Below are 26,338 nucleotides of genomic sequence, written 5' to 3'. Positions count from 1 at the left end.
TCCAGAAGAATAATCTGTTGTTGTTTTTGCTAGAGCTGAATACATTTTAGTTACTCAAGGTTTCCAGGGTTTAACGACTAACCTGTGAGGCTGTCGTAGCACTCGATCTCGGTGATTTCCACGGCTCTCCGCTGCGCCTCAGTGAGCTCGGCGACGGCTTGTTGGCTCAGCAGGTTGACCTCGGAGCCGCCGCTCGTGCCGTCGGCGACATGTACCCCCTTCAGCTGCAGCAGCGCCCGGTGATATTTACCGATAGCCTCGCGGAATTTCTTCTCCTTGTAGCAGCGGTGGCCCTCTGCCTTGAAGTCGACAGCTTTCTGGATCTTCGTCTCCATCTCCGTTTCCGCCGAGGCGCCGACTCGACACCCGCCACCCCCTCCTCCGTCGCCCGCTCCTCCTCCGCCGCCGACGGCCGACGCTGGGCTCCGGCTAACGGTCTCCGGGTAGCTTTTGAGGCTCTTTATCGAGTGTTGTTTGGCGTCCATGCTGCCTAGTGAGCGGGGCTGAGGCGGACCATGGTGCTCGGAGGACCGGAGTAGCGTGCTGCGCATAAAGGACGCGGTTCGGCCACCACCACGTAGAGAATACGAAAGTCAAATTAGTTGTGCGAGCGTTAAACGGTTATTTTGAGTTAGACACGACGACTAAAGGCGGCGCCATTGTGGGAATTGAGGGCGGAAAGCAGGAGGAGATGCTCGCGGGCAAGTGTCGTAGCAACAACTGAAGCACGAGCAGTTTCAGCACCAAAGGCATGCAACCGCCTTTTCCGCAAAGCATTGTGGGAAGTAGAGTCATTGAACGTATGAAAACAGGCAGAAGGTATTAACTCGCTATACGTACGATACATCCATACTACTTAAGCGTGCACAATAGTCATTCAATTGTGACGTCCTTAAAACCCCTCTTCATTCATGATATTCTACCACGCTTAGATTGTCTTTAATCAATTAAAAGAGACAGTGAGCCTCAAAGTGGTTTAACTCTTTTCACAAAAGAGAAACAATATTAGTTTAAATAGTAAGAAAAATACGGGAACTATAAAGAAATATGTATTTTCTATTACTTGTAGGTCGAGATAATAGCATTTATTTTACACCTAAACGGAGCTGACACGTAAAGCGCTTTGGGAGGTCTCCAGTGACTTGAAAAGCGATATTTAAAATCCAGTCCATTTGCCTTTTACCATGATTGTCAGGCATCTTGCTGCTACGGGTAACAAAATAACCCTTCTTTCTTTCCCCATGTTTTCTGCTATTTTTCTTTCCTTCTTATTTTTCTCTCCTTTTTTTCTTTATTTTATTTGTTCTACTCTTTCTGCCTTCCCCTTTTTTGCTCTTAATTTATATACCACTGGACGACTTTCACCACTACCAGCACTTGTCTTTAGTTCAATACATTTTACGACATTTGTCATAAATACGTTAGAGAGGTGAACTGAGGTTTCGCACGTCCCAATAATGACTTCATCGCTGAGAATTCAACGACCGCAAAGGAGGTTTTGCAGAGGGAAAATTCGCCCTCTAGAGGGGATCGAGTCAATTACACCCTTGTTTTTGAATGACGTAAGGGTTGAACTTGTATGCAACTATGCAGTCCCTGCAGAGGTGGGCTTTCTTTGTTCCACAAAGATGAAAAAAATTGAAGTATACGCTCGTTTTATACCTATTCATTCCTCATTTATGTGTTTTAGCACAAGCCTAACCTGCAAGGAAATATATAATTGACACCACTGTTTACAGCCTGAGTACTTGTTACGTGTAACCGATGTGTAGAATACATAAGGTCTAAATATAGCAGATTTCTTTAAATTCCATGACACTTGTTTTTCTTCTAATTTATTAAAACAAAGTGGCCTCACCTGACCCACAAAAGTAATTATTACAGTTGCATGTTATAAATCCCAAGATTAAATTGACAATGTGTAATATAATACACTACTAGAGGTCCTTGCAGTTTAGAATCAAGCTGAAGCACATACGTTCAAAGAAGACGCATTATGGACGCTCAATAGATACCACTTTGCAAAGTTTGGTGTAAATCCTTGCAAGCAACAAAAGACAGAAAGCTGGATACACCTGGAGCAGCTGAAAATAGTGACTGACCGGAGTTGATCAGACCTGATATAAGTGGCTAACCATAGTGGTTAGCAGGAGATGCTACTAGAGCACACCTGAATTTTACCGTGAATAACAACTTAATGACACAAATCGAAGTACAAAGCAAGCTTTATTTATTAGCAGCTAACATCAGCAACAAGCAGCAAACCATAGACAGCACCCAAGTGCCTTCAGAAGGAAACCGTAGAAAACTAAGTTGAATATGCCTGAATCATGGGACTCTGAAACCATCACATGCAGTGCTCATCTGTAGATGGAAAATAGACGTTAAGAGATAAACTGCCTTTGTAAAATCGTCATTCGGGCTCCTTAGTACGAAGATGACAAACAGCTTCTTCAAAGGGCGCCTAAAATATGCAATTTCGAATTTTTAAACCTTGCAGTATTAAAAAAAAGTTCAATAAATAGTTCGTGTTTTTACTTTTATTTATGAATCGGAGTATTTTTACACCAATAGGGGTTGCTATGTAATTCTCCGAAACGTATGTGCTTGTACCTGCCTTTCCCTTAGAAAACATTAAAATGATGATTTGTATTCTAATCCAGAAAAAAATGCAATTGTTTAAAAATATACACTCGCATTAAACCACAATTAAAATACGAAGGAAGGATGTGAGGGCTCAAATTGGAATTTTTAAAATCATTTAGCCAACTCTAATTTTTTTCTATACGTTTGAATGTACAAACACCACATACCTAGGATTGGATAAGCAAAGTGTAAAAGAAAACAGACAAACAGTAAATATATTTAGACCCTTTGTTTTATTTGTTTGACATGGCATGCCTTTCTTTTTTTCTCTCATAGGTTCTGCAGACAAGTTAAAAAAAACAGACACACTTTGAATTATTTACAGTGGTAACAAAGTTCAAGTGTGAAATCCAAAAAGGAATAAAAGTGTTAAAACACCATCTGCTGGTGAGCAAGAAGGGGAAAAAAACCAACACCTTCGGGATGCTTTCTGCTCTTATAAGGTTTTCCTTATCGTGTTCCTCAACTGGCATGACCCTCGGGTCCACTGCACACACGTACGATATTTTGCGAGGAACTGGGTTTTGGTTTACGACGAACCAAACTGCTGGTGATAGAGCGGGTACATCAAATGACATTGGCAATATGATTTCCTCACATAAAAATAAAAAGTATAACTTGTTTTTGGTGAAATCAATACATATTTCTTAAAACACTCAACTCATGCTGTCTTTCTTGTATGAAGTCTATGTAGTAAGAAAATCCACACAGGACGTATAGAGATATCAATCATTCTTACTTAACGTGGGTTCTCATGTTGAGGCAAAAAAAAAGGTTATTAACGTAAAGGAACCATATTATCTTATTAGATTACAAATGACTTACTGTAAGTATGCGTGTACAACGCGCACCCCAAATGTTTGATTATAAATCTTCATCAAATTGTGTTTGTTTGTTTTTTTAGCTCAAACTAAGCATTATTAGAAACGAACATTGTTCAATAAGTGCGGCCAAAACTAAACTAACTTATTAATAATGTAAACTTTGAATGCAATACTAACAAACAGTATTACAGTGTATTTATTTAATGTCCTTCAGAGTCTTATTCATCATCAGGAACACCAAAGACCTGTTATCCCTCATAATGCATTTTGTTTGTGTGTCTTTCAGGGACACTTTTTGTTTTGATCCATTCTCTAAAATTAGCCTCTGGTACGCGGCTAAAATAGTAAAATTACATAAAATCAGATGCCTTTGCATATGTCATCTACATCACTGGGGGACTAGTGGTTAGGATTCAGTGATCTCACTGCCACAACCGGGGTTCGATTCCCGATACATTTAATGTTTTTCGGTTGCGGTCATGTTATTCGTCAAACATTGCACAACTAATGTAATATGCTTCTGTAAAGCCTCTTGTATAACACGCACGCACGCAAACTTTGATTTACTCTTATAGGTGCACGCGCGTTATACACGAATAAATACAATAGTAAAACATGATATGTTGAGGACTTAAAATACTGTGATGTAAAGGTTTTGGCAGCAGTCCTTGGTGAACATTTTTTTTAAACTATTATACGCGCAGTTCAGACCATGCAATGCTCATGCCTTATATTTCAATGCATAAATACTTGAGCCAACAAAATATCAAAAGGCAGATGATATCTATTTTCAAGCAATTAAAAACGGGATTGAAGAAGTGATGCGTGTAGAAACGTGACTCTCGCCTGGCACCAAAAGTAAAAACATTACGAACCGAGTTCATAAGAAAAATCAAAAACTTCCTTTTTCCGGTAAAACAATTTGCAGTTCATTTTGTGCATAGTGTGTTACTTTTTACTTCCCAGCCTCTTGAAAACACTGACAGACGAGCAGTCCATCTGGGCGCCGGCCGCTTCGGCTCCGGTGCTGCTGCTGACGTTGCACCTCAGCGCTTTTGCTTTCAGCTTGGCCCTGGGGCGAGTGCTGGTGACTCTATTGTCCTGCGTGTCGGCGGTTGGAGGAGACACCGATGAGGAAGGAGTGGCGGCGCGCTGGAGCTTACCCAGTCTCTGGAGGACACTGATTTTGGCCGGGGGAATGCCGTTGGAGGACGAGGAGGGAGCGGTTGTGACGAGTGGGGGTCGCTTGAATTTGCCGCCCAGGCGCCGCAGTGTGGTAGGGGCGGCCTTTTTAGGGGGCTCCTTCTTCGGGGCGGGTTGCAGCTTTTTGAGGACGCCTGCGTACTGGAGGACGGATCCTTCTCCATCGCTCTCATCGTCCTGGTTGGTAGTTTCGGACTTTGCCGACTTTGGCTGCGCCCCCGCTTCGTCTGCTTGATCCAGACGACTGAAGACGCCGGTTGGCTGACGACACAAGGTAAGTCAGTCCAGAATTCATTCTGAAACATTTTCTATAAAGGGTTCTCTCTAGGACTTGGTATAAATATCAAACAGAACATTTTTAAGGGATTATTTTGTACCGATTTTTTCCAAACTATCAGTTACACCTAAAAACCCCAAATTGGCTAGATCATAATTGCACCTTATATGCCGGGAAATACAGTGGATAAAATTGGAAATGCGTAGTTAGAATTAAATTGCAGACGCCTCCCGACTTACGTACATTCGACTTGCGGATTCCGGCAAATTCGATCATTTTTTTCGGAATGTAAAAACAATTCCGGACATTGCTGTAAGTTACATTTTGTGTTGTATGCACCTTTTTCCGAAAGGAGGACAGTACACTGTAGTGCTTCTTCCCGCCGCATGGCGCTAAGAGATGTCACCCAGCATCCAACCCGAAGAAAAAAATTCGTCTTCTACTTCCTGGTTCGTGTGTAATCATAACAACGTGTACTGTGTCGCAAGCGCGCTAAGAACTTTGACATTTTTATCGTTTAATATCTCGTGCATTCATTCAATTTGGTTGGTGTAAAGTGTAAGAAAGAGGTGAGCCTTTTCTTTTGAAACAAAAGTTGAATAAGAAAGCTTGAAGCGGTTGAGAAAATGGTCGGAACACTTTTTTTGGCCACTCTTTACCACGGCGGAGGACCTCTTGAAGCGCAAGTCCCAAAAGTAAGTAAAAGCTCACTTTATCTTTATAGAACATATTATTTTATTAAATGTTTATTTTTTAGTAAAGAAACAATACATGCTACTTATACAAGCCTTAAACATACTAATACAAACCATAAACATACTAAATATAACACTGAATCAACTTACGTACAAATTCAACTTACAATCTATCGGAACCTAACTCGTTCGTAGGTCGGGCAGCGTCTGCACTGCATTAGTAACTCTACTGCTTAAAGAAAAAACATATGGAGCGGTCTTTGAGTGCCCTCTTGTGGTAAAGATGTTAATTGTACAAACATGCTTATTACATTTCAACCAATGATGAGAGGTTCTTTAATAACCAAAATACAACAAACATATTTTTTGTCTTTATCCAACTTTCAGGGCTCCTTCAATTATTTGAGAGTGTTTCATACAAGTTTGTATGTTTTAAATTGTGTATGTTTAATCAAAAATATATAATGTTTGGTTCACAATCATTTGTGTTAATGTGAGGTAACTGTTCTGCCTGTGCGAAACAGAGTGGTCTTGGATTACCCTTTTTTGGTTAACATGTTAATTGTTTGTTGCTAAAAGGAAAGGGAAAAAAATGCAGAACTACGAAGGCGGCATAGACGCCGCCTTTCAAATGCTCGTTGCAAATGCTTTTTTGTTGTGGCAAGTCGTTCACAAGCTATCTAGCTGACGAAAAGTGGGATGCTTTGGAGCAAGGACAGCAAAGTACCTATTTATGAATGAGTTAATCGATTTTAGTCATAATATTAATTTAAATTATATCAAGTAAGTTATTTTAAATGTTTTTTAATGCAATCCTAGCTTTTATTGTAGTTTTAATGGGCCTTATAATCCAGTGTGCCTTGTAATGTACAGTGATTATCTCATCTCATCTCATCTCATCAGCTGTACCGCTTATCCTTATTAGGGTCGCGCCCATCCCAACCATCTCCGGGCAGTGGGCAGGGGACACCCTGAACTGGTTGCCAGCCAATCGCAGGGCACACAGGGACAGACAACTCACTCGCTCAGTCACACCTAGGGACATTTTGGACCGGCCAATTCACCTGAAATGCATGTCTTTGGAATGTGGGAGAAAACCCACACAAGCACGGGGAGAACATACTAACTCCACACAGTAAGTCCGGTAGCTGGATTTGAACCCACGCAGGAGGTTCCCACGACCTGAGAACTGTGCCGCACACGCGCTAACCACTGCGCCGCCGTGCTGCCCACAGTGATTATCTTTTTTGATTAATCTTAAGGATACGAAAAGAAGACTTAAGGAGAGTTCAAAGGTGAGCTCTTTTGAGTTATCACGACCACAAAACATGAGTTTAGGTAGCATGCCCTCACTTTGTTACCGCTGACTGCTGGGTCAGCCTTTGACTCAGCGCCAAGTCTTGCAAACACCGACGTGCGCTTCAAACCTTTTGGGAAACAGAAAACACAAAATGAGCGCCGAGTTTAGTCTCTATCTTGAGCGCTGCAAAATGTTGCAGTCCTTTTTAGATACGATACGGCTTTAGTTTAATGGTGAAACATTTCGAACTGAAGCAGGATTGCAACTTGAATTGTATATTCATTAGAAAACTAATAAAAACAATGAATTTATATAGAATTAAGCTAATGTCATGACAGGAAAGCTTATACTCGAATCTTTTAAGATCGAAGCAACACGGTTATTGCTATGTGGTACAAAAAAATAAAATACCTCTCATTTTAAATTTGAAAAAGGAAAACAAACTATAAATTATTTGTGCGCCTACTTCAATGTGCACTCAGGGGTCACTGAGACTGATAAACTAGCAAATTCTAATGGTAATGACTATATTCATCCCAAAGACAAATAGCACAATTTTTGATTGGAAGAGTTTCCTATATTTTAAGCCAAACAAGAGTAAATACATGCAAGGAGTTTCTAAAAGCGTATTTATTCCTGCCAATTTAATTTCTGCACTACTTTGCATCATTTAATTAAAAATCTTCTTTCTATTAGAGTGGAAGTTGATGCTTTGAAAAAAGTTGTTACAAGACACTATCAGTTCGTATCATATCTAAACCCAGTACCAATGTAAGCAGTATAAAAGCAAAACAAGAGCAAGCAACAGTAGTACTGTGAAATATCAATAAAAAAGAAACATGAAACCCAGGCCAAGGAAGGCGTATTCCACCATGCCTTCTGATTAAAGGTTGAGAACGTTTTAGTACTGATTAGTGGATTAGCCGTGACATGCGTCACATGGCAAGGCGAGGCCGGTCGGCCCACTGGTTCAAGCCTACCTTTCTTGGCCTGCTGGGCAAGGATGCGGCGTGTACGCGGCGTGCTGCCTTTGGGCATGTTGACGATGTACTTGCCTTCCATCTCTGCAGTCACGCGTCGGCACTTTGCCGCTGATAACCCGGCACCTTCGTCCTCTGGCTGACTTACAGCTGTAGAAAGGACGCATAACGGCAGTACGATTAATGGAATCATAAAGTGTGCGGGAGAGGTCAAATGTTGAGAAGAGAGAGCCTTACCTGCTATGCTACCTTTACTTGCTTGCACATTGGACACTGTGACTGAGAGGCGGTTGTCGGGGCGACGTGCTGGAGTGGCTGGAGGAGAATCATGGCTCAAGGCGTTGGCTATCATTCGAGTAGCTGCTGAGGGACGGCAGAAAACATTATTTTGTGGATGGGATGACACCTTATTATGAGTTGTAATGAGATCCATTTCTAACACTGGGTTACTGCTACTTATACTTGACAGATGCTAAAAGAAAAGAAGAGCAGTGTGAAAAAACATAACTTTCAATGACAATGTTGTAGGCAGAGTCTCATTTGTACTTACGAGTGTTGGCCGTTCTCCTAAGCTCTGCTTTGACGCTGGTCTGTCCTGAGGAAATAGCTTCTGTGGCCATTTTGCACATGTCCTGAGTAGGAAGATTTTTGCTTTGCTTATATGCTTCATTACAGATAAAATCAAATGATTTGAGATCATGGAAATGCATTTTCTATCCCACAGCAACATCCATCCATTATCTGCACCGCTTATCCTCAGAAGGGTTGTGGGGGTTCTGGAGCCCATCCCAACTATCTTCAGGCAGTGGGCAGGGGACACCCTGAACTGGTTGCCAGCCAGTCACAGGGCGCACAGAGACAGACAGCTCACTCGCTCATTCACATCGAGGGACAATTTGAACAAGCCAATTAACCTGACGTGCATGTTTTTGGAATGTGGGAGGAAACCGGAATGCCCGGAGGAAACCCATGCAAGCACGGGGAGAACATGCAAACTCCACACAGGAAGGTTTGATCTCATGACCTCAGACCGGTGCTGCACATGCCCTAACCACTGCGCTGCTGTGCTGCCCCCCACTGCAACATGTTAACAAAAAAAAGCCTATAACAAAGACCTCCTTCTTGTAACAACACTTTGTGTCCAAAAGGTTCCATTTGTGTCCAAAGAATATAACTTAAATAGAAAAATTAATCAATGTTGCAGATGCTTGACTAATCTTGGCTCTGATTCAAAAAGCATGGGGAACCGTGATCAACTGTTAGCTGAGCCCTAGGCAACATCTATGTCGCCATCCTAGACACTAACTCTCAAAATGGCCCAGAGAAGGATAAAAACCGGTGGAATTGCTTCCTGGATTCTAGTTAACAAGCACAATATTCATCAAAATGCAATGTTATGATTAATAGTAGTCCTCTTTAACTTTATCAATAACCAGGTGGTAATGCTGCCAAATTCCAAATGTGTATAACTTTTTACTGTTACTGCATAAACATGCAACAAAAGCTTATGACTTTAGATGAGAGTTGTATTACATCAAGTACTGGTGGGCACTGTGAAGGGAGATGGGAATCTACAATGTAAATGGTAATAAATGAAAACATCCAGAGTGGAATCTGACCTGCCTGTGCACGATCTTGGCGTGTTTGAGAATCGCAATGATGTCACCAATAACCGTGATGCCGAGGTCCATCATAATGTCTTTGCTCAGGTCCATTAGCATGCTTTTCTGAATTCTGTAATGCAGAAATTAAAAAAAAAAGCTATAAAAAACAAATCACACTCCATCACAGATTTCATGTTCACTGTTGTGGCATTCTGTTGGGTGGTTTTTATAAAACAGTATGTATCTCCTCAATCATTTTTTTATTCTTGTCTTTTACAGATAAAACTAAATCTTGCCACGAGGTGATAGCACACAACATACTCTTAAGATGGAGACAATTTGGTAGGTGGGGAAAAAATAAGAAAGAGGTAGAATGGGAAAAACTATTTTTATTGACAATTATTTTTGCCATCGAGCCTTTCAATCCTACAGGAGAAACAGAAGTAAGACGTTTACGCATAATGAGCAAATTAAGGCATTTGAATGTTATTTGGCAAAAAATAAGTAACAGTGTTATCATTACGGTCTTACGCAGTACTTAAAATGATGTGCTTTATTGTTCTGAGGCAAAGGCTTGTGTTAACTATTTTTTGTCATTTATTATGTTACCTAGTTCTGCGTTTTTGTTTCTAAATGTTTTGAGCTTCTAATTCCAAACATTTTAAGTGCTGAGTCTTTTTTGCGTGAAGCACTATAATTGACTTGTACGAAAAATACCACATAAAAAACAATTCTCACTCTGACTGTAATGAACATCTAGGATATCATTTTAATATAGATATGTTAGCATTACTTGAACCTACATTGCTGCTGCTGATTGTTTATAAAATAGGTTATTTAAACGCTTCACAATGCAGACTTCAAGGAAACCGACTATTTAATTATTTCTGTCCTGGAAAAATGGCTAAACTTGCTTACCTGTTGTCCACAAAAGAGACGGCATAGGTGACAGCCAGGCCAGCCGGGATCCCAGCATCCTTAAAAAACTGAATCCACTCTGATGTGGCTGAAGAAAAAGAAGAAAAAACTATAATGTTCAAAACCTCAGGATGAAGACTCATCACATTTTAGTTATGTAACCCACAACATCTCTTCTGCCTGAACGCTGACCACAGACAACCCACAAGGATGTGTGCAGAGCCCTCTGCCTTTCACCCTTTATACCTCTGTTCACCAACCAACCTCAAAAACAAAAGTGTCAAATTTGAAGACACTATCCTGGTCGGCCTTGTCTCTGATGCGAATGAGGCAGGGAGGAGATCGAGGCCCAAACAACATGGTATTCGAAAAACAATCTCTTACTGATAACCACAAAAAAACAAGGAAGTCATACTCCACTTCAGGAGGAAAATAATGATCCCAGCAAATAGAGTCCGCTCTATCAAACATCTGAATGTGCACATCTCTGATGACCTCTCCTGATCTGCCAACACCAGAGCAATGGTCAGGAATGCTGAGCAATGGCTCCAGTTCCTGCTCCTGCTACCGCAGAGGAGCCAACATTAAGGACCTTTTTAACCCGTGCCACTACCTCTTTGACCTGTTGCCCTTTAGGGCTACACGATTAACCAAAATCTGATCGATATTGCGATGTGACGTTGTGCGATTGTGTATTGGCAAGACACTGCGGTTTGAGCTGTGTCTGTGTGTGTGTGTGTGAGAGCGAAAAGCAGTCATAAAAAGAGGGCGCTCTTTTCTTAAGGTCAAAGTATGTCAATAAGTATAACCCTCGAGTTGCCTTCATTTTAAGGACACTTTTTGTACTATTTTATACAGCTTACACAGAAATGTAAATAAATACAACATTTAATTTTTCTATTGTTGGGACCAGTCTAGGAAATGTTACAACATTTAAAGTTAAACAAAATATAATTCAAGGGGATTTTTCTGGGTTTTTAACAACACAGTAGTGGGTCATCTTCAGCCCAGGTCAAAAGGAGGGTTAGGCACACACCAAAAAACAAAACTAGCACAGAAAATACAGTTTTCTTTAAAAAAATCGAAAATCAAATCGAATTTGCCATTCTGCTCTGAAAAATCGCAATTAGTTTTTTTCCCCAAAATTATACAGCCCTGCTGCCCTCTGGCAGACACTACTGGTCCCATAAAAGGAAGACTAACTGGCTCAGACATTTTCTTCCCCAATTACATCACCACCCCAAACAAGCACACAAAACTGAAAACATTGCGTCTATAAATAGAAAAAAAATACATTCAAATTGTATTCTTTATTTTTACTTGTGCACAAAGTTTCTGCAAAATACCATTGAACTATTTCATGATGCTGTTACAACCTAGGCCAGTCTACAAGCACTACCTTGCACACATTGCCTGTCTATACTATTTTTTTTATCTTAATTTGTGTTTTTGAAGTCTTTTAATCAATGTTAATGCTGGAATGCCACGTCTAATCTCATTGAGAGTAATGCACACTATGTTGTATTCAATTAAGACAGTTCCATCAATCCACTATCTGCACCACTTATCCTCAGTAGGGTCGCAGGGATGTTGGAGCCCATATTCAGCTATCTCTGGGCAGTAGGCAGGGGACATTCTGAACTGGTTGTCTGCCAGTCGCAGGACACACAGAGACAGACAACTTATTCAAACCTAATTACAATTTGGATTGGCCGATCAACCTGACATACATGTCTTTGAAATGTGGAGTGCCTGGAGGAAACAGACGCAAGCACGGGGAGAGAATGCAAACTCCGCACAGGAAGGCTGGATTTGAACCATGACCTCATAACTGTGCCTCGGATGCTCTAACCACTCAGCTGTCGTGCCTCCCTAAAGACAATTCAAATTCTAAAAAAGTTAAACTAGTACTGAAACTCACATCATGGCACTTCCTAAAAATGTGTAGTATATATATATATATATATATATATATATATATATATACGGACATACATATATACCAATTGGTGATTCAATACGAAATTTGTTATCTATGTTACCTAGAGCAAACATTGCACAGAAGAGAATCCAAGGATCAAATGTAACATATACTGACCACAAGCAGCTGGAGGTTATTTATATCTACTCAAAGTCATAACTGGTGCAAAGTGATGGTGGCAGCTGCCACAACAATGGCTCATGCAGATATGTCCAGCACAGCATAGCCTCGTTTGAATCATTAACACGAGCAGACATTGGGTGATAAATGCAACTCTCAATGCTATTCACCTCGCCCTTCTCTACTTACTGATGTATTTAGGAGGGTAGGGAAGCATGCTGACGTCAACAACTAATTTCTTTTAGATAGTTTGTTTTTTAGTAGTGTCGATAAAAACTCATATTGTTGGGATATGATATAATGAAATTGTGTGTTTAACTGCTGTTAAAAATGTCGAAAAATTGTTAAAACGTCATAATATGCTTAATTGCTGTTAAGATTGTCGAGAAAAATTGTTCAAACCTCGCATTGTTTATTTGCTGTTAATAGTGTCAATAAAATTGTTCAAACCACAGTTAGTGTTTTAGTTTGTTTATTACATGCCATGCAATTGCTTTGTCTCGAAATTTCACCGTTAAATGGTTACCGTTCATTTAAAGCGAAGCAAATAAAGGGGCATCCATTTAGCATTATGATAGCATTAGCTAAGAAGCGACTAATGTCATCAATACAACGCTGCCGACAAACATTTGCAAAATGAACCCAACGAAAGTTACCATCGGTTAAAGATAATGACGTAAATAGGCGTGGTACATAATAAAGTGCTAAATGCTGACATTTTGTAGCCGGGCCTTTTCGGTCTCTCACCTGTTGTCACGGACGCCATGTTTACTGAAACGTGCACTGGCGTCACTTCCTCTTCTCGTCTTTCACTTTCGGCGACAGCTGCAATATTGCCTGATAGACGCTAGAGAGCGCACGCGTACATAATTGGTAAACTGAACATGTGTAAGGGCCAACTATACAGGTACAGCCTGGCATTCTTTGAACAGTCTTTAATAAATACACTCTTCAGTGAGAGTTTTGTAGAGCTTAGCGAACAGCCACAGTCTTTAGGCAAATTAGGCCGACGCAGTTGTTTCTAATTTTGGTGAGGAAAAGACTCCAATTTCATACCTGTCAACCTGTACGTTTTGCCGTATAAAGTACGTTTATTATGCATTTTAAGACGTGTACGACGTACAAGAAAATCTGTGCGGAAAAACGCAAATTTGTCAATTATGGGTACAGTCCGGGATACACCGACTATCACGAAACGGCAAATCAATCAAGTCGAACGAGTTCGAGTTGTGTAGTGAAAGAAAGTCCGTCTCTTTTTAGAGAACCGGCTTTTTCGGCTCAACTCATTAAAGAGAGCCGGCTCTCAAACGGCTCACTTGCTTTGATGCATTATATTACGAATTATTATGTTGTAAAAAAGACTTAAGGAAAAAATGAAGTATAAAAGGAGAAAATAAAAAAATACAGGTTTGTGGTGATCCCTTTTAATCAGTATATTACTAACAATATTTTAATGCAGAAAATGAATTAATAATGTAAATAAGAAAATGTATTATTCTACTTAATTATATTTGCATGTATTTTTTCCTTCTACAGTGAACGTCCAACCGACATAATTTTTTAACTTTTTTTTTATAATAAACCTCATTCATGTCGAGCAACTCAGTGTCTCACAACAAAATGTTCATTAACAATATATATGATATAAGGAAACACATGTACTACATAAATAAACATGTTTGAAAAAAAAAAGATTTGTTATTTTGTAAGGGAAAACACGACAGTTTGTAAGGGCATGGAGCACACTAAATTTTGGGGACCCATAGATCTCTGTTGGGACCCATAGATTTTTGAGCATGCGAGTCCCCGGGACCCATCAGTTTTCAGAGGTAAAATGAACACTGATTATGGTATTACTGTCGTGGATTTTTTGTAGTATTTCTGGTGTAATATTTCTGTAATAGTATTTTTGTATCATAGTATTCCTGGAGTAGTATTTTTGTAGTATTTCTATAGTATTTTGTTTCTTATCAGAATGAAAACAAAATAATGTATTAGGTCCCTGTTTTGAAGCACTATTTTTTATTTATTTGTGTAGTAATTTTGTAATACATTTTTGTATTTTTTTGTATTTTGTATTTAAAGACACTGACCATGTCAATGATTTTCTGATGCCAGTAAGAAATCCAATTTCTTCGAAAATTACAATGACCCTTCACTGGTGAGCTATTTTCAGAACCTATCAGGGACTATTTATGTATTCTGTTACCTGGTGCCCGCAGGTACCATGTTGGTGACCCCTGATATAAAAAAAGCAGGTGTTTTCCTCCACCAGCATATAATGTCAAGAACCAGAACAGGATCAGGACCCAAATGCGTGACTTTCTCACACGAGCCTTTTATTTTACGGGAAATGGGAAGTCATGCAAGTTAGGCAGCATTCTGGCGTGGAAAGACATGAAGCCAGAGACCGACGAGATCGATTCCATTTGCCCGAGTTGATATCGGACAGATGGGGTCGATACCGGACAGGACGCGACAGACAGGATAGATAATGAATCAGGATATCGAAAATAAACAGGACAAACTAGACGGGAACAAAAACTGGAGAAAATAGTAAACAGGACAAAAAATAGACAGATACAAAACTTGGAAACCGAAATTAAACAGGACAAAATAAACGGGAACAATATCGGACAGGTCTATAATACTTGTTATGATAGTCAAATAGATGTCTAATGCCAAAAAATAAAATTCCACATTCTTCCACACAAGTAATCCTCCCAAAAATGTCCAACAGGTGAGTATGTTTGGTCAAATATTGTTTTTATTCTTCTTCTTATGAGGTGTGTTTCATTCAAAATTGAGCTGGGATTTTCCAAAAGTGCTTATGCTTTTACACTTGTGTGTTACAATTTTCCAGATAATAGTTAATTAGCATAGGTAAAGACAGATCATTTAATGGCATGCATCACAACGTTATATACTGTATACTTTAACAAATGAAGTGCATTTCTTAAAAGTCATTAAACTAAGTTCAGCCATACGTGATTGATCCCGAAAGAAAATAAAATCACATGACTCCGTTCTTTTCCCGGAATTGAGATAGTTTATTGTGGACATTCATCTTTTGATAAAGATTTTCAAAGCAGGAGCTAAAAAGATTAGTCACATATTTTTGGTCCCCTTCAAGCATAACAAGCCTGAAATTAACATTAGAAAAATAAAGTATGTATATAGTGTCATACACGCAGAGACAAATAATATCATAGCACCCTGATGCAACTGTAAAGAGAAGTACAATAATATAGGTTATTGTCACATATCCAACAAGATCTTTGGCTCTTTCACTGTGTTTACCTCATTGCGAATGCTATATCGTATTGTGACGCGACAATGTTAATGTTTTCAGCAAAAAATAAGAAACAAATAAACTGTCAAACATGAGAAGAATATTAAAATTAATTAAAAAAAACTAAGAAGAAAAGGCAAATAAAAGGAACGGTAGAAATGAATGTTGAAGTTGGATCACGAGTCAAGATTTTGTAGCAATACATTATCACACTACACATAAAGTAGCAGTCAGTTTAGAATCCCTGACTAATATTTGCTACATTACGTTCACCCAAGAGCATCTTAAATATTGCACTTCATAGCAAGAAAACCCAACCGAGAGTGGATATGTGCAGAATAAAACAAATACATTTCAGAATTCACCTCAGCATAGAAAAATAAGAGAGCTCTAGTTTCGATCGATGCACAGCGATACAAGTGAAATCCGAAAAAGAAATAACGTAAAGGTGTGCTTTTAGTGCAAGGGCTTCCAACTTGTCATTTACCCATTCAATGTTGCATTGAACACTATTGATTATTAGCATTATTATCATGACGGAATGACTCAAGGATTAATATACTTTGTGAGATTTTGTGCATGAAATGCATATAAAGGTAAACTGAAGCACAACTGAAACAGGATTCCGAAGTTCTGTAGCACCACTAAGAAGGGTGAAAAAATATGTACATGAGAACAGGTGAATATGTTTTATGCTTCTTCTAACATTGTTACACATCCTCATCACATTTTTTTTTATCATTTTTGGTAAAAAATATCCCAAAAAGGCATCTCCAAATCACATTTTCAAAAGTGAGGTCCACCCATTGAGCACCTAAAGCCACACAAATTAAAAATCAAACCATCATTTTAGATTTCTCACAAGACTTTTTGTTTTTAGTTCTTTATTCAAAATTAAATCCCATTACGTCAACACATATGTCCTTCGAACAAACGTTTCAGTGGATTATTGATGAATATTATTTATTTGTTGTAGGCCAAAATGACAAATCGATAACATGTTGTATGCAAATGGAATAGTGACTTAAGCATTGTGTGTTTTTTACTCGTTTTGAAGATAATGTGGCGGCATCAGTAGCTTTGGGTCAGACCTCACAGAGAAAAATCTGACAAAACAAGCATCATCACAACATTGTAACATTGTTACACACATACATTGACTTTGTCTTGGGTAGTGCTTTTAAACTGCATATAAAACATAAATACACATGGCGAAAGGCAGTGACACCGTGCTTCATGTTAAGGGACGGGCCTTTTTTAAAAAACCTGTTATATTCTGTATACTGCTGCGAATATATGTTTTATTATCTTAGAAAAATATTAATTTTAAAACTAAATCTCAGTAACATCTCTCAAATTTCTTCATTGACAAAAAATATCACCTTTAGAGCTTCAACACATTCATATTGGACAATCCTAGCACATACACTTTTACATTATATATATTTATACATACAGGCATTGGGCTCGAAACAAGTTTTTTTTTTCTTTTTTTTTTTGGGGGGGTTTACTCGGGACGCCCAAAAATCATTAAGTGCACTGCGTACAAGTTGCCACGTGAAAACACAGTCAAAAAAGTGGAGGAAATATCGAATGCGACAACAGAGTAGGAGGTGGGGAAAGAGTCAAAGCGGGACAGTTAAATACACAAAAAGACATGAAAATATGTAACGAGTGTCACTAAAACGAACGAGGAAAAACAAATGGCACAAGTTCACAGGCAAAGAGAAGCATAGGACCGGATGCTCTCCTCTTTTTGTCGCCGGGTCTGCCTCCTCGACAACCTCACTCAAGAAAGAAATAAACAGGCCAGGTGCACTTTTGTGCACGCCTAGTGTTTAGAGGTTGTCGGTATTTCCCCGTAAAGGCAATCAGGCAGGGAAGAAAAAACATAAAAGCCACCGAGAGAAGAGATAGATGTGCAGAGGTTTAACCCATGCAACTGCACTTTTGTTGAAGACACTTTATCTGAAATCCAAAGGCTTGTTCGGGTATGACTTTTCAGGTGCCATACCGCACCACACCCCATTGAAACCATCCGGAAAAATTAAAATCTTGATAAGAGAAACATTCTCTTTTTTTCTAGTTCTTATTTCTAATCTTTGATTTCATGCAACATGTTTTACTGCCAGAATAGCACAAAAATGAAAATATCTTCAAAAATCTCTGTTGTATTCTGTTAACACAACCAGTAGAACGATTACATACTGACAAAGCAATTTTGCTTGAATTGATCAAAAGTAATTCCTTTCTCGAAGCAATCATCAAAACCCAAGAACAGCTTTTGTGCATATGCAATAGTTAATGTTTTTTTAATAACAGTTGTGCACCTTAATTATCCTGCACTCATTTAATTATCTCTATGTTTTTAAATCATATCTTATGGACCAAAACATATCTTCATTTTTATCATACACGTTTATTCTGTTGTAACATCGGGCAACTGCAAATTGTGTAGGATGCCAGTTCGTTATTTTTGACTATTAAACCTCACTGTTGTTCGTTGTTTTGACTATAATGAACTGTTTACATAATTGTCACTATCGGCCAATCATGTTTCTGTTCTTTGTATTTCACACCCTGTAGAGCGGATCCGTTTTAGAAAGGGTTTAGGGGGGCCATTAGAACAGGATTGAATTTCTTATCAGGAATTCCGGCTTGCTAGTTCAAAATTAACTGATGTCTTCTCCCCTTATTTTGAGTGTTTAAACTTTAAACTGACCATCATATTTTAGATTTTTACCTTTGTGTAAGTAAAATTAAATTAAAGAAGACATATTTTTTTCAACACAACAGTGGTGAATCGTGTTATATAAATATTTTTTATCAAGGAAGGTCTTGATACTACCCATCAGTATTGGCACCATTACCAGCCTTTTTTAAGGTATTGTTTCTTGTGATGATTGCCCATACATCTAGTTACCTTTTAGTGGCTATTTAACAATAGGGAACCTGATATCAAAACAATGATAAATTGTTGTTGAATTAAAACAATATTAAGAAAAAATATTTTGGAATTTATATGTTTTTATCTTAAAAAATAGCATTATTTTTGCAGAGGTAAGGAAATAACATTAACTATTGGCATTTACAGTTTTCCCGACACAAGTTTCGAGTGTTGGTATTGAAAATCATGGTTTGGATCATTTTGCATATATTTTCTATAGCGCTGGCACTGTTCAGATAACGATTTAACTCAATTTCTTTGTCTCAGCGTAATGATAATACAGTAATTCCATTCTTAATAAGAGAAATGTCCTTAGCAATATCTTGATTTTTCAGAGTGTTAAAGGGGTTCTTGCAATCAGTTGTGGTCATTAACCAACATTCTAATGTCACCACCGTACAGATACATGACAAATCTAGGTGCCCATATTTAACATTAACAATATACAGTTGTAAATAATAGTAATTTTACTAGCTTCTTTCCTCTTGCGTTTGACTCACGATAAACAGAGCACCTCTCTCCACTTGCTTCGTCTCCATACAACTCACTCAAAGACCTCTGCTTTTAATTTCTTTTTTCCTCTTTGCAACAAACATGCAGCCATATTTCAAACTGCAGACCCCGCACTTGTTTTGCAACAAACTGTAGAATCCCGGTCCCAGTCGGCACGGAGTGGTTAAGGTGTGAGAGCGTTAGGTTGGAGTGGGGGCCGGGCCACTCACTCGAGGTCCCATGGGCTGGAGGGGGTCTTCGGGCTCTCTGGCATGGAGGTCTTTGAGTGGAGAGATAGGGAGAAACATAAAAAGACAGAATAGGAGAAACAAGAGATGCAACAACGCAGCGATCGTCGACTTCCCGGTGTAAGGAAGCTGAGAGGGCGGACGGGATGGACGGGTTTAGAGGTAAATGTCTCTCCTCTGGGCACTGGGCATAAGAGGAGGTGAAGGATGGATGGAGACTCTCAGAGGGAACAAGGTGTAGGGGGGCACCGGCACAGTTTGCGGCAAATGGCTGAAGACCGAGTTCAGTTCAATCCGCATCTCGCCTGCTCTCTGTCTGATTGAAGTTCGCAATTTGAATCCACCCCGTTCTCGGAATGTAAATTTTGTTCGGTAAACTCTAGTCAGCGAGTGTTAAGGTACGTTTGCTCGGTCAGTCAGAGCGCCAGCAGGGAGGGCGAGTTCACGGAATCGGACGACTGCTCGCTACTGCTGTTCCGATGGTTGGCAATGACCCCGCAGGCTCCCTCTGGGTAGGTGAACACAAATGAAGATGTGTATGAAGTGCAGTGGCTGACCAGGCCTGTATTGTCATGGTTACCATCACCACTACCACCCTCGGCGGTCATGAGGCACAGCCCACCAGGCGCTGCCGCCTCGCCCGGGCCATAGAAAGAACGAGAGAACTCTACCTCCTGGATCATTCCCGGCTGAGGCTGCTGGACTTGCTGCTGCGTCTGGGCAGAGGCCACGTGACCCGAGTAGGTAGGAGGCAGATAGAAAGAGTCTTCCTTCACAGCCAAATCCACAACGGAGGTGGGGGATTGTAAGGTCTGGGTGGGGAGCAGCCCTGAGCTAGGCGGAGGCGCTCCCTGGTACAGGATCTTGCAAGTGGTTTGGTGGGCCACCAGGACAAACTCCAGTCGCTCCTTCTCCTTTTGAAGCTCCGAGATCTCCGCCTCCAGCTCAGCTTTCTCCTCCTCTAAGATGTCGGTCTCCTGTGAAGGAGAAGGTATGGACAAGGTGATGTATTCAATATCAAGCATGGATTACATTTACTGGAAAAGTATGTAGGAAGGGGTCAACACATCCAGTTCAGTGTTTCTCAAACGGAGGAAGTCAATTTTTAAAAATCAATTCTTTGGAAGTCGTATCGTGATTAAGCCAATGTTATGCTAATGCTAAGCAAATGTTGAGATTTTTTGATCAGCGCTGCACTGTTGCCATTAGTGTACAGCTGTTCAAAGGTCTACACTAGTTTCTGGCTCATGTTGTACTTTTGTATGGTGGCCCCCAGGGCAGCTTGCTTTGCTTCTGTCAAGGGCCTTCTTAAATCTGCATACACCTGATAGAGCGGGGTCTGGGAACACGTGCCTCACGGTCCAGGTGTGGCTCTTTTCATGAGTACATCCTAAAATTCACTATTTAAACGCCTACGGGACAGGAGTGCAATGCCACGTTTCTGCCACTAGGAGCAGGAGTGCTGCAGTGCTTTTCTACCTTTATTGCTGGTAAGAAGAAATGTCACTAGGATCTTTTTTCAGTGGTCTTAACCAACTAGATGCATCAAAACACACATGCAGATGTGACATTCGCCTTTTAAATTTCCTGGATATTTTTTAAGCGTGTAGGTTGTGCAAATTTTGAAAAAATTATGAGCGATCAACAATGTGCTTGTAGACTTTTAGGGTGTTTTTTAGATTTCAAATATGTTTTTTCTAAACCGGACTGAAAGACGAATAATGACCACTCGATTCCCATAGTTACAACTGTAACCACGTCGCATTGCTAAAAGTAAATACATGTGTGTCCTTCTCGTTTCAAGTATTTTGTTTTATTTTTATGAAACAACTCAGCTCGCAACCTGTTTTGAAACTATTATTCGTGACAAAAATTACGGTTTAAATGAACTTCAACGGTCAAAAGTTAAGGTGGGAGGGAGACAAATTCTAAGTGGGGTATTTGTTGATATAAGCTACATTCTTATTATTAGTTCATACATTTTAAAAAAACATCAAACTTTATTTAAGCAAAATGTATTGCCCTGAAGAAGTTTTTCTCTGGAGATAAGGTTGAGCAGTTTTGTTCAATTTTCCCTAATATATATGGAGTGGTTCTCACTGAAAATAAAAATCAAAATATTTCGCATTAATGGCTCTTGAAGTCAAAAAGGTTCTCAACTCCTGTGATAGAGGTTTTTCTGATGAAGACATTTCTCACATAGGTTGCGCGGATAGACTTATTCCGCGATGCTCCTTCCCTCCCTGAACCCAGCTGTTCTTCGGCTAGGATAATTTTTCAGCCTGTGGTTTCAGTCTGTTCAGCAGGACCTCTAGCATAACTTTACTTAGAGAGAACTGGGCCGACAAAATGAAATGAAATGAGCTGCATTTATATAGCGCTTTTCAAGTCAATGAAGACTTCCCAAAGCGCTTTACAATGTGCTTCTCATTTAAAATCAAGGAGTTGCCCCAACCCAAACTCAGGAACCCTCAGCAGTGGAAAGAACTGTCCAGATTTGTCCTCAAGGGTACCCCCAACAACCCAGGCGGTTAAAGAATCCATGAACCGTTACACTTATCCATCTTGATGCTTGGATGTCATTTTATCACCTCATGGTAATAGTTAGCTCTACCCATGCTTACCGACTGCAACCTGTCGGTGAGTTCCCGTCGCCGATTTCTACACTTGGCGGCTGCCAGCTTGTTCCTCTCCCGACGGACACGTCGTTTCTCCTCCTCCTCCGGAGTAAGCTGAGGTGAGGAGAAGACATGTTAAAGCGTGCTTTTTTGACTCACAAAAAGCTCAAACGTAGTGTTTCGAGTGGTGAATGACATATTATCTTGAGCCAGATATGTGTCTGTGTCAAATGTGAGTGCCAACAAACACGCCATCCAAGCACACACACTTACTAACACACCAACATCCCCGTCTTCACTCACAGACTCTTCTCGAGCACGGCGGCTACGGGTTCGGGATTGGCGGATGGGCCCTGGGGCCAGGCCAGGGGTATCTGAACTCGGGGGAGTGAACGCAGAGCCGGAGGAGTAACTAGGACCCGGCATGTCATAGGGGTCGACTAGCGACACCGGCCGCGTCATGGTGGAGGTGCCGGTGGTGCCGCTCTGGCCCGAGGCTTGGGAGGAAACTAGGGTGGACTGGACCATCCACTGCAGGTCCTGGCTGGAGGTGATGGCAGTGACGGTTGGTACAAATGAGCCGGGCATGTCCCCTCCACCGACTGATCCGGGGCCGCTACTCACAATGCTCAAGCCAGCTGCGGTTGATACACACTCCTGTGGGAAAGTAGTCACAGAATTAATGGAACTATATACAATTAGTGAGAGAAGAACATTAAAAGTTGGGGGGTGGATATTTGACTCAGAGAGAGTCACGGGTAGTATCAGTTCTGTGGTTTTGCATGGTTTCCTTTCACTTGCATCCATGTGTTCTCCAGGATCTCCAACCACATTTCCCCCATTCGAAACTTTTACTTAAAGAGACATTCTGTAATATTTGACCACTAGATGTTGCTGTATTGTGTAGTGCACCTGAAAATTAGCAGTGCAAAGCACAAAGAAGAATTCAGACTACAGAGACTCAAAGTGACCAAACCGCACAATTTGTCTTCTCATATTTTTGCCCAGCTTTTTACAAGTTTTTTTTGTTTGTTTTTAGGGCTACAAATATGCAATATGGTGAACAAGCTTGTCAGCTTCCTCTTGGTGAGGCCCATGTAATGTAAAGTAAATGTATTTTTCTTATGATTCAAATCAATATTGTCTTTTTTTACGAATTGTGTTTTATATCACGAGGAGGCGCCAAATAATACACAGAGTGCCTTTGAGGATATAATTGTCAGATATGCAAATACATCTTGATTGAATGACAACCACCCCTGGTAGACTTATCTCATGTTTAGTAAGCTGTGCCTTACCACAAGGGTGTAATTTTGGCATGGACGAAAAGGACATGTCACCACTAATTAGAGAAATATATTTGTTCGACCTCCAATATTATGTGATCACTTAAAAAATGTGCTATGTCCCCACCAATGCCAAGACCAAACCTACACCTTTGTCTTACCAGGTAATAATGCTGTAGAAATGTTTATTATGATGGTCTGGTATTGTTTTGAGGTAACAAAACAACAAAAAATATAGGAAAACAATTATTGAACCATTCAAAAAAAATACATGTGACACTTGGTGCAAGCTTTACAGAGTTAAAAAAATGCATTAACTAATAAATAACCTCCTAAACAAGCATGCAAAACCATTAAAATATATATCTTATGACTCTGTTGAAGTTAAACATTTATTGCATTGCTTTTCTTTGCACTATTGTTACAATTTACTCTGTAAATATTTTTTGTCTATTTTCCCTGGCAGCATTTTATCAATTTTGTTCTATTTAAATACAACATGTTGCATACAGTGATTCATTACCTTTTTATCGATGATAATAAAGAAAATTCAATTCAAATAATGAACGTAAAACAAAGAGTACAAAACCCATAGCTCATTTGTTTGGTGAAAATGTGATTTGCCTAGGATGTTTAATAAAAAAACAAACACATAGATTTAGAGAACGTAGGTGCTTAACCCTTGTGTTGTTCTCATTTTAAGGACCATTTTTACTTTTTTGATACACCTTACATGTAAATGTGAATAAAAACAACATTTCATTTTTTTCTACAGTTGGGACCAATTTAGACTTACAACATTGGTACTCATTGCCTCTCTGCTAGGCGCTCGGCATTAAGGGTTGGAATTGGGGGTTTTGGTCACCTAATGACTCCCAACACAGCAGTTGGGCCTAAAATGGCGGCGACCTGTTTGGCTGCGGCTGCATCGGCTCGCTACAGTTTAACTGTACGGGTCAGGTGTATCAACATTTCGTTCTGTGTGCACGGTTACAAAGAATGACAATAAAAGTAAATTCTTCTTCTTCTTCTTTTCTGGGATTTCAACAACACAGTAGTGGGTTAACTCGATCTACATATATTTGTCACCAAAATTGTTGTCCCTTTTGTTATTAAAAATCATAAATACAATAACTTAATGTTAATGTCTTATCATTCAGACTATTTCCTATCACTGGCGGGTTTAAACTGGTAGTCTTTCATGTTAAATGAAGTAGTTCTGTATTAAAAACGGTTGGGGAGCTCTTCTGGTGTGTCCCTTTTTTTTTTTTTTAATAAATGACGCATAACTAAAAAAACATCTTTTTTTAGCTGCCGTATCCAAGTCACGAAACCAATTTTACGTAATTTTACCCGAAGGCCTGTTTCTTTAAGAGAAAGACAGTGAAGCTCCACTCTCTTTTTTATGCTTCTTTAGGATACCCGAAGAATAATATTCCAAAAAGGCAAATGAATCAACCAATAGCTTGCCTCCATTTTCACCTAAATTCCGCCCCTTCTTTACTCCTCCCCCGCCCCGCCCCTGCCTGGTGTTCCCCTTGACAACGCGACGTTGCCTTCCAAAATAGAAGCTCCATTTACGTCACAGCCTCGGAGAGAGAGAGAGACTTCCGCACACAGCGAGAGAGACGGAGAACGCTCCAACCAGTGGAGGATCTACCGGGGGCGGAGCCTATTTAGTGACGTCACATGATTGCAGTCACCGGCTTTGAGCACGTTTTCCGAATCTGGAACCGGTACCGTATTTTTTTTTCACCCAAAGACTCAAAGACACGTTTTTAATACATATAAATGGTTAAAATCACCAATAATTTGAAACGTGCTTGAAAATTCACTGCTGAGCAGTTCGGGAGCTGTTTCCGGGTACGGCTTTGCGCACAGTGTAGAACTTTTACCCCGTTTATTTGGTTCGGACTTACCTGGGGAGCACTGGTGGTCGGTGGGCTTCCGAAAGAGTCCACGGAGGAAAGGTATTGAGACTCAATAGACGGGGACGAGCTACCACGGGATCCACTGTCGGGGTCGCCGGGAAACCCTTGGTACATTTCCCCGCGGGGAGTGAAAGGGAGCTTGGCACCTACAAAAATAGTGTACAAAACATTTATATTATGTGATTATGTGCGAATATGGAAAAGCACCAAGAGTACTTGTCAAAATATGAGAGAAACAACTCCCGTATGAGTTATTATTTAACAGTATAACCCAGGGTAACCCACCGTTACTTGTCTCGTTACTTTTTCCTGGCGAAGCGCTCCTGGTGTCTTTCCAAAAAAGTTGCATTGAAGAAGCTTTAATCCACTTCCCTGCGAAAAGCAGGGGATGAAATTCGTTCGAACAAATCTTCTTCTTCCTTTCCGTGTTTAAACTTCTTGGATTCCGAGGCTCGATAGATCCATTAAGTCCGATCGGCGGAGACTGCAGGGCGGAATTACGGTACAAACAAGCAGATTTTGTCTTATGAATGAACCCTCCTCGAGTAGCCTACAACCGAGGCATTTAAGTCCCGCCTCGGGGTTCCGCTGACGTACATGCCCATATTTGGACAGTGCTGTTGTGTTTGGTATCCTTGGTGACGTCGAGGGATTCCCTCTCGCTCTGAATCTAAAGCTTACCTCGCCGGCGAATAATAATAGACAGTTTTCTTTTTCCCCCCAAGAAATTTTCCAACGCAAAGGGGGTCTTTCTCATCGTCTAAGTATTTGGGATAGGAAACTTATACATTTTAAGTGTTACAAGTGTGGAAAAAACTGTTTTAGAGCACAATAACTAGGTCAGCAATATAATACATACAGATACTAAAGACTACTGCGCATATGTTTTAGGTATATTCTAATGTGTGAATAGTGATAGTATTAAGTGTTAATATTGAATGTTAATAAGCCAGTGAGACGAATTGTTACAATAATA

General features: G+C 40.1%; 3 protein-coding genes across 8 annotated transcripts in view; all 3 read right to left on the bottom strand.

Annotated features, from left to right (window-relative positions):
- ttc9b (tetratricopeptide repeat domain 9B) overlaps positions 1-739 on the bottom strand; it is a 48,146-nt gene extending 47,407 nt beyond the window's left edge. The window contains exon 1 of the mRNA XM_088346137.1: positions 83-739. Coding sequence (XP_088202263.1) covers positions 83-551 — 469 coding nt within the window. The 5' untranslated portion in view covers positions 552-739. The remainder of the gene's footprint in view (positions 1-82) is intronic.
- A 2,121-nt stretch (positions 740-2,860) lies between these two features.
- Positions 2,861-13,360, bottom strand: c10h19orf47 (chromosome 10 C19orf47 homolog). 3 transcript variants are annotated; one of them, XM_088346023.1, is made up of 8 exons: positions 13,296-13,360; positions 10,448-10,535; positions 9,545-9,659; positions 8,476-8,557; positions 8,163-8,288; positions 7,926-8,075; positions 6,999-7,072; positions 2,861-4,934 (listed from the first exon to the last, which is right to left on the bottom strand). In XM_088346023.1, the coding sequence occupies exons 1-8, from the start codon at positions 13,312-13,314 to the stop codon at positions 4,419-4,421; spliced, it is 1,170 nt and encodes a 389-aa protein (XP_088202149.1). In that variant the 5' UTR covers positions 13,315-13,360; the 3' UTR covers positions 2,861-4,418. The 3 variants fall into 3 exon arrangements, with proteins under 3 accessions (XP_088202149.1, XP_088202151.1, XP_088202150.1); XM_088346025.1 differs by having other exon boundaries at positions 8,001-8,075; XM_088346024.1 differs by having other exon boundaries at positions 8,163-8,285.
- A 3,347-nt stretch (positions 13,361-16,707) lies between these two features.
- fosb (FosB proto-oncogene, AP-1 transcription factor subunit) lies at positions 16,708-25,880 on the bottom strand. 4 transcript variants are annotated; one of them, XM_088345906.1, is made up of 6 exons: positions 25,648-25,880; positions 25,351-25,508; positions 22,419-22,802; positions 22,152-22,259; positions 20,199-20,504; positions 16,708-20,035 (listed from the first exon to the last, which is right to left on the bottom strand). In XM_088345906.1, exons 1-6 carry the CDS (start codon positions 25,709-25,711, stop codon positions 19,970-19,972), a joined length of 1,086 nt encoding a protein of 361 aa, XP_088202032.1. In that variant the 5' UTR covers positions 25,712-25,880; the 3' UTR covers positions 16,708-19,969. The 4 variants fall into 4 exon arrangements, with proteins under 4 accessions (XP_088202032.1, XP_088202034.1, XP_088202030.1 ...); XM_088345908.1 differs by having other exon boundaries at positions 16,708-19,559; XM_088345904.1 differs by having other exon boundaries at positions 16,708-20,504.
- Between the last annotated feature and the right edge of the window lie 458 nt (positions 25,881-26,338).

The sequence above is a fragment of the Urocampus carinirostris genome, chromosome 10 (assembly GCF_059441175.1).
Source record: "Urocampus carinirostris isolate Australia breed hairy pipefish chromosome 10, RoL_Ucar_1.0, whole genome shotgun sequence".
Classification (NCBI taxonomy): Eukaryota; Metazoa; Chordata; class Actinopteri; order Syngnathiformes; family Syngnathidae; genus Urocampus; species Urocampus carinirostris.
The sequence above is the reverse complement of the archived record's forward strand: the minus strand, read 5'-3'. Positions and strand labels throughout refer to the sequence as shown.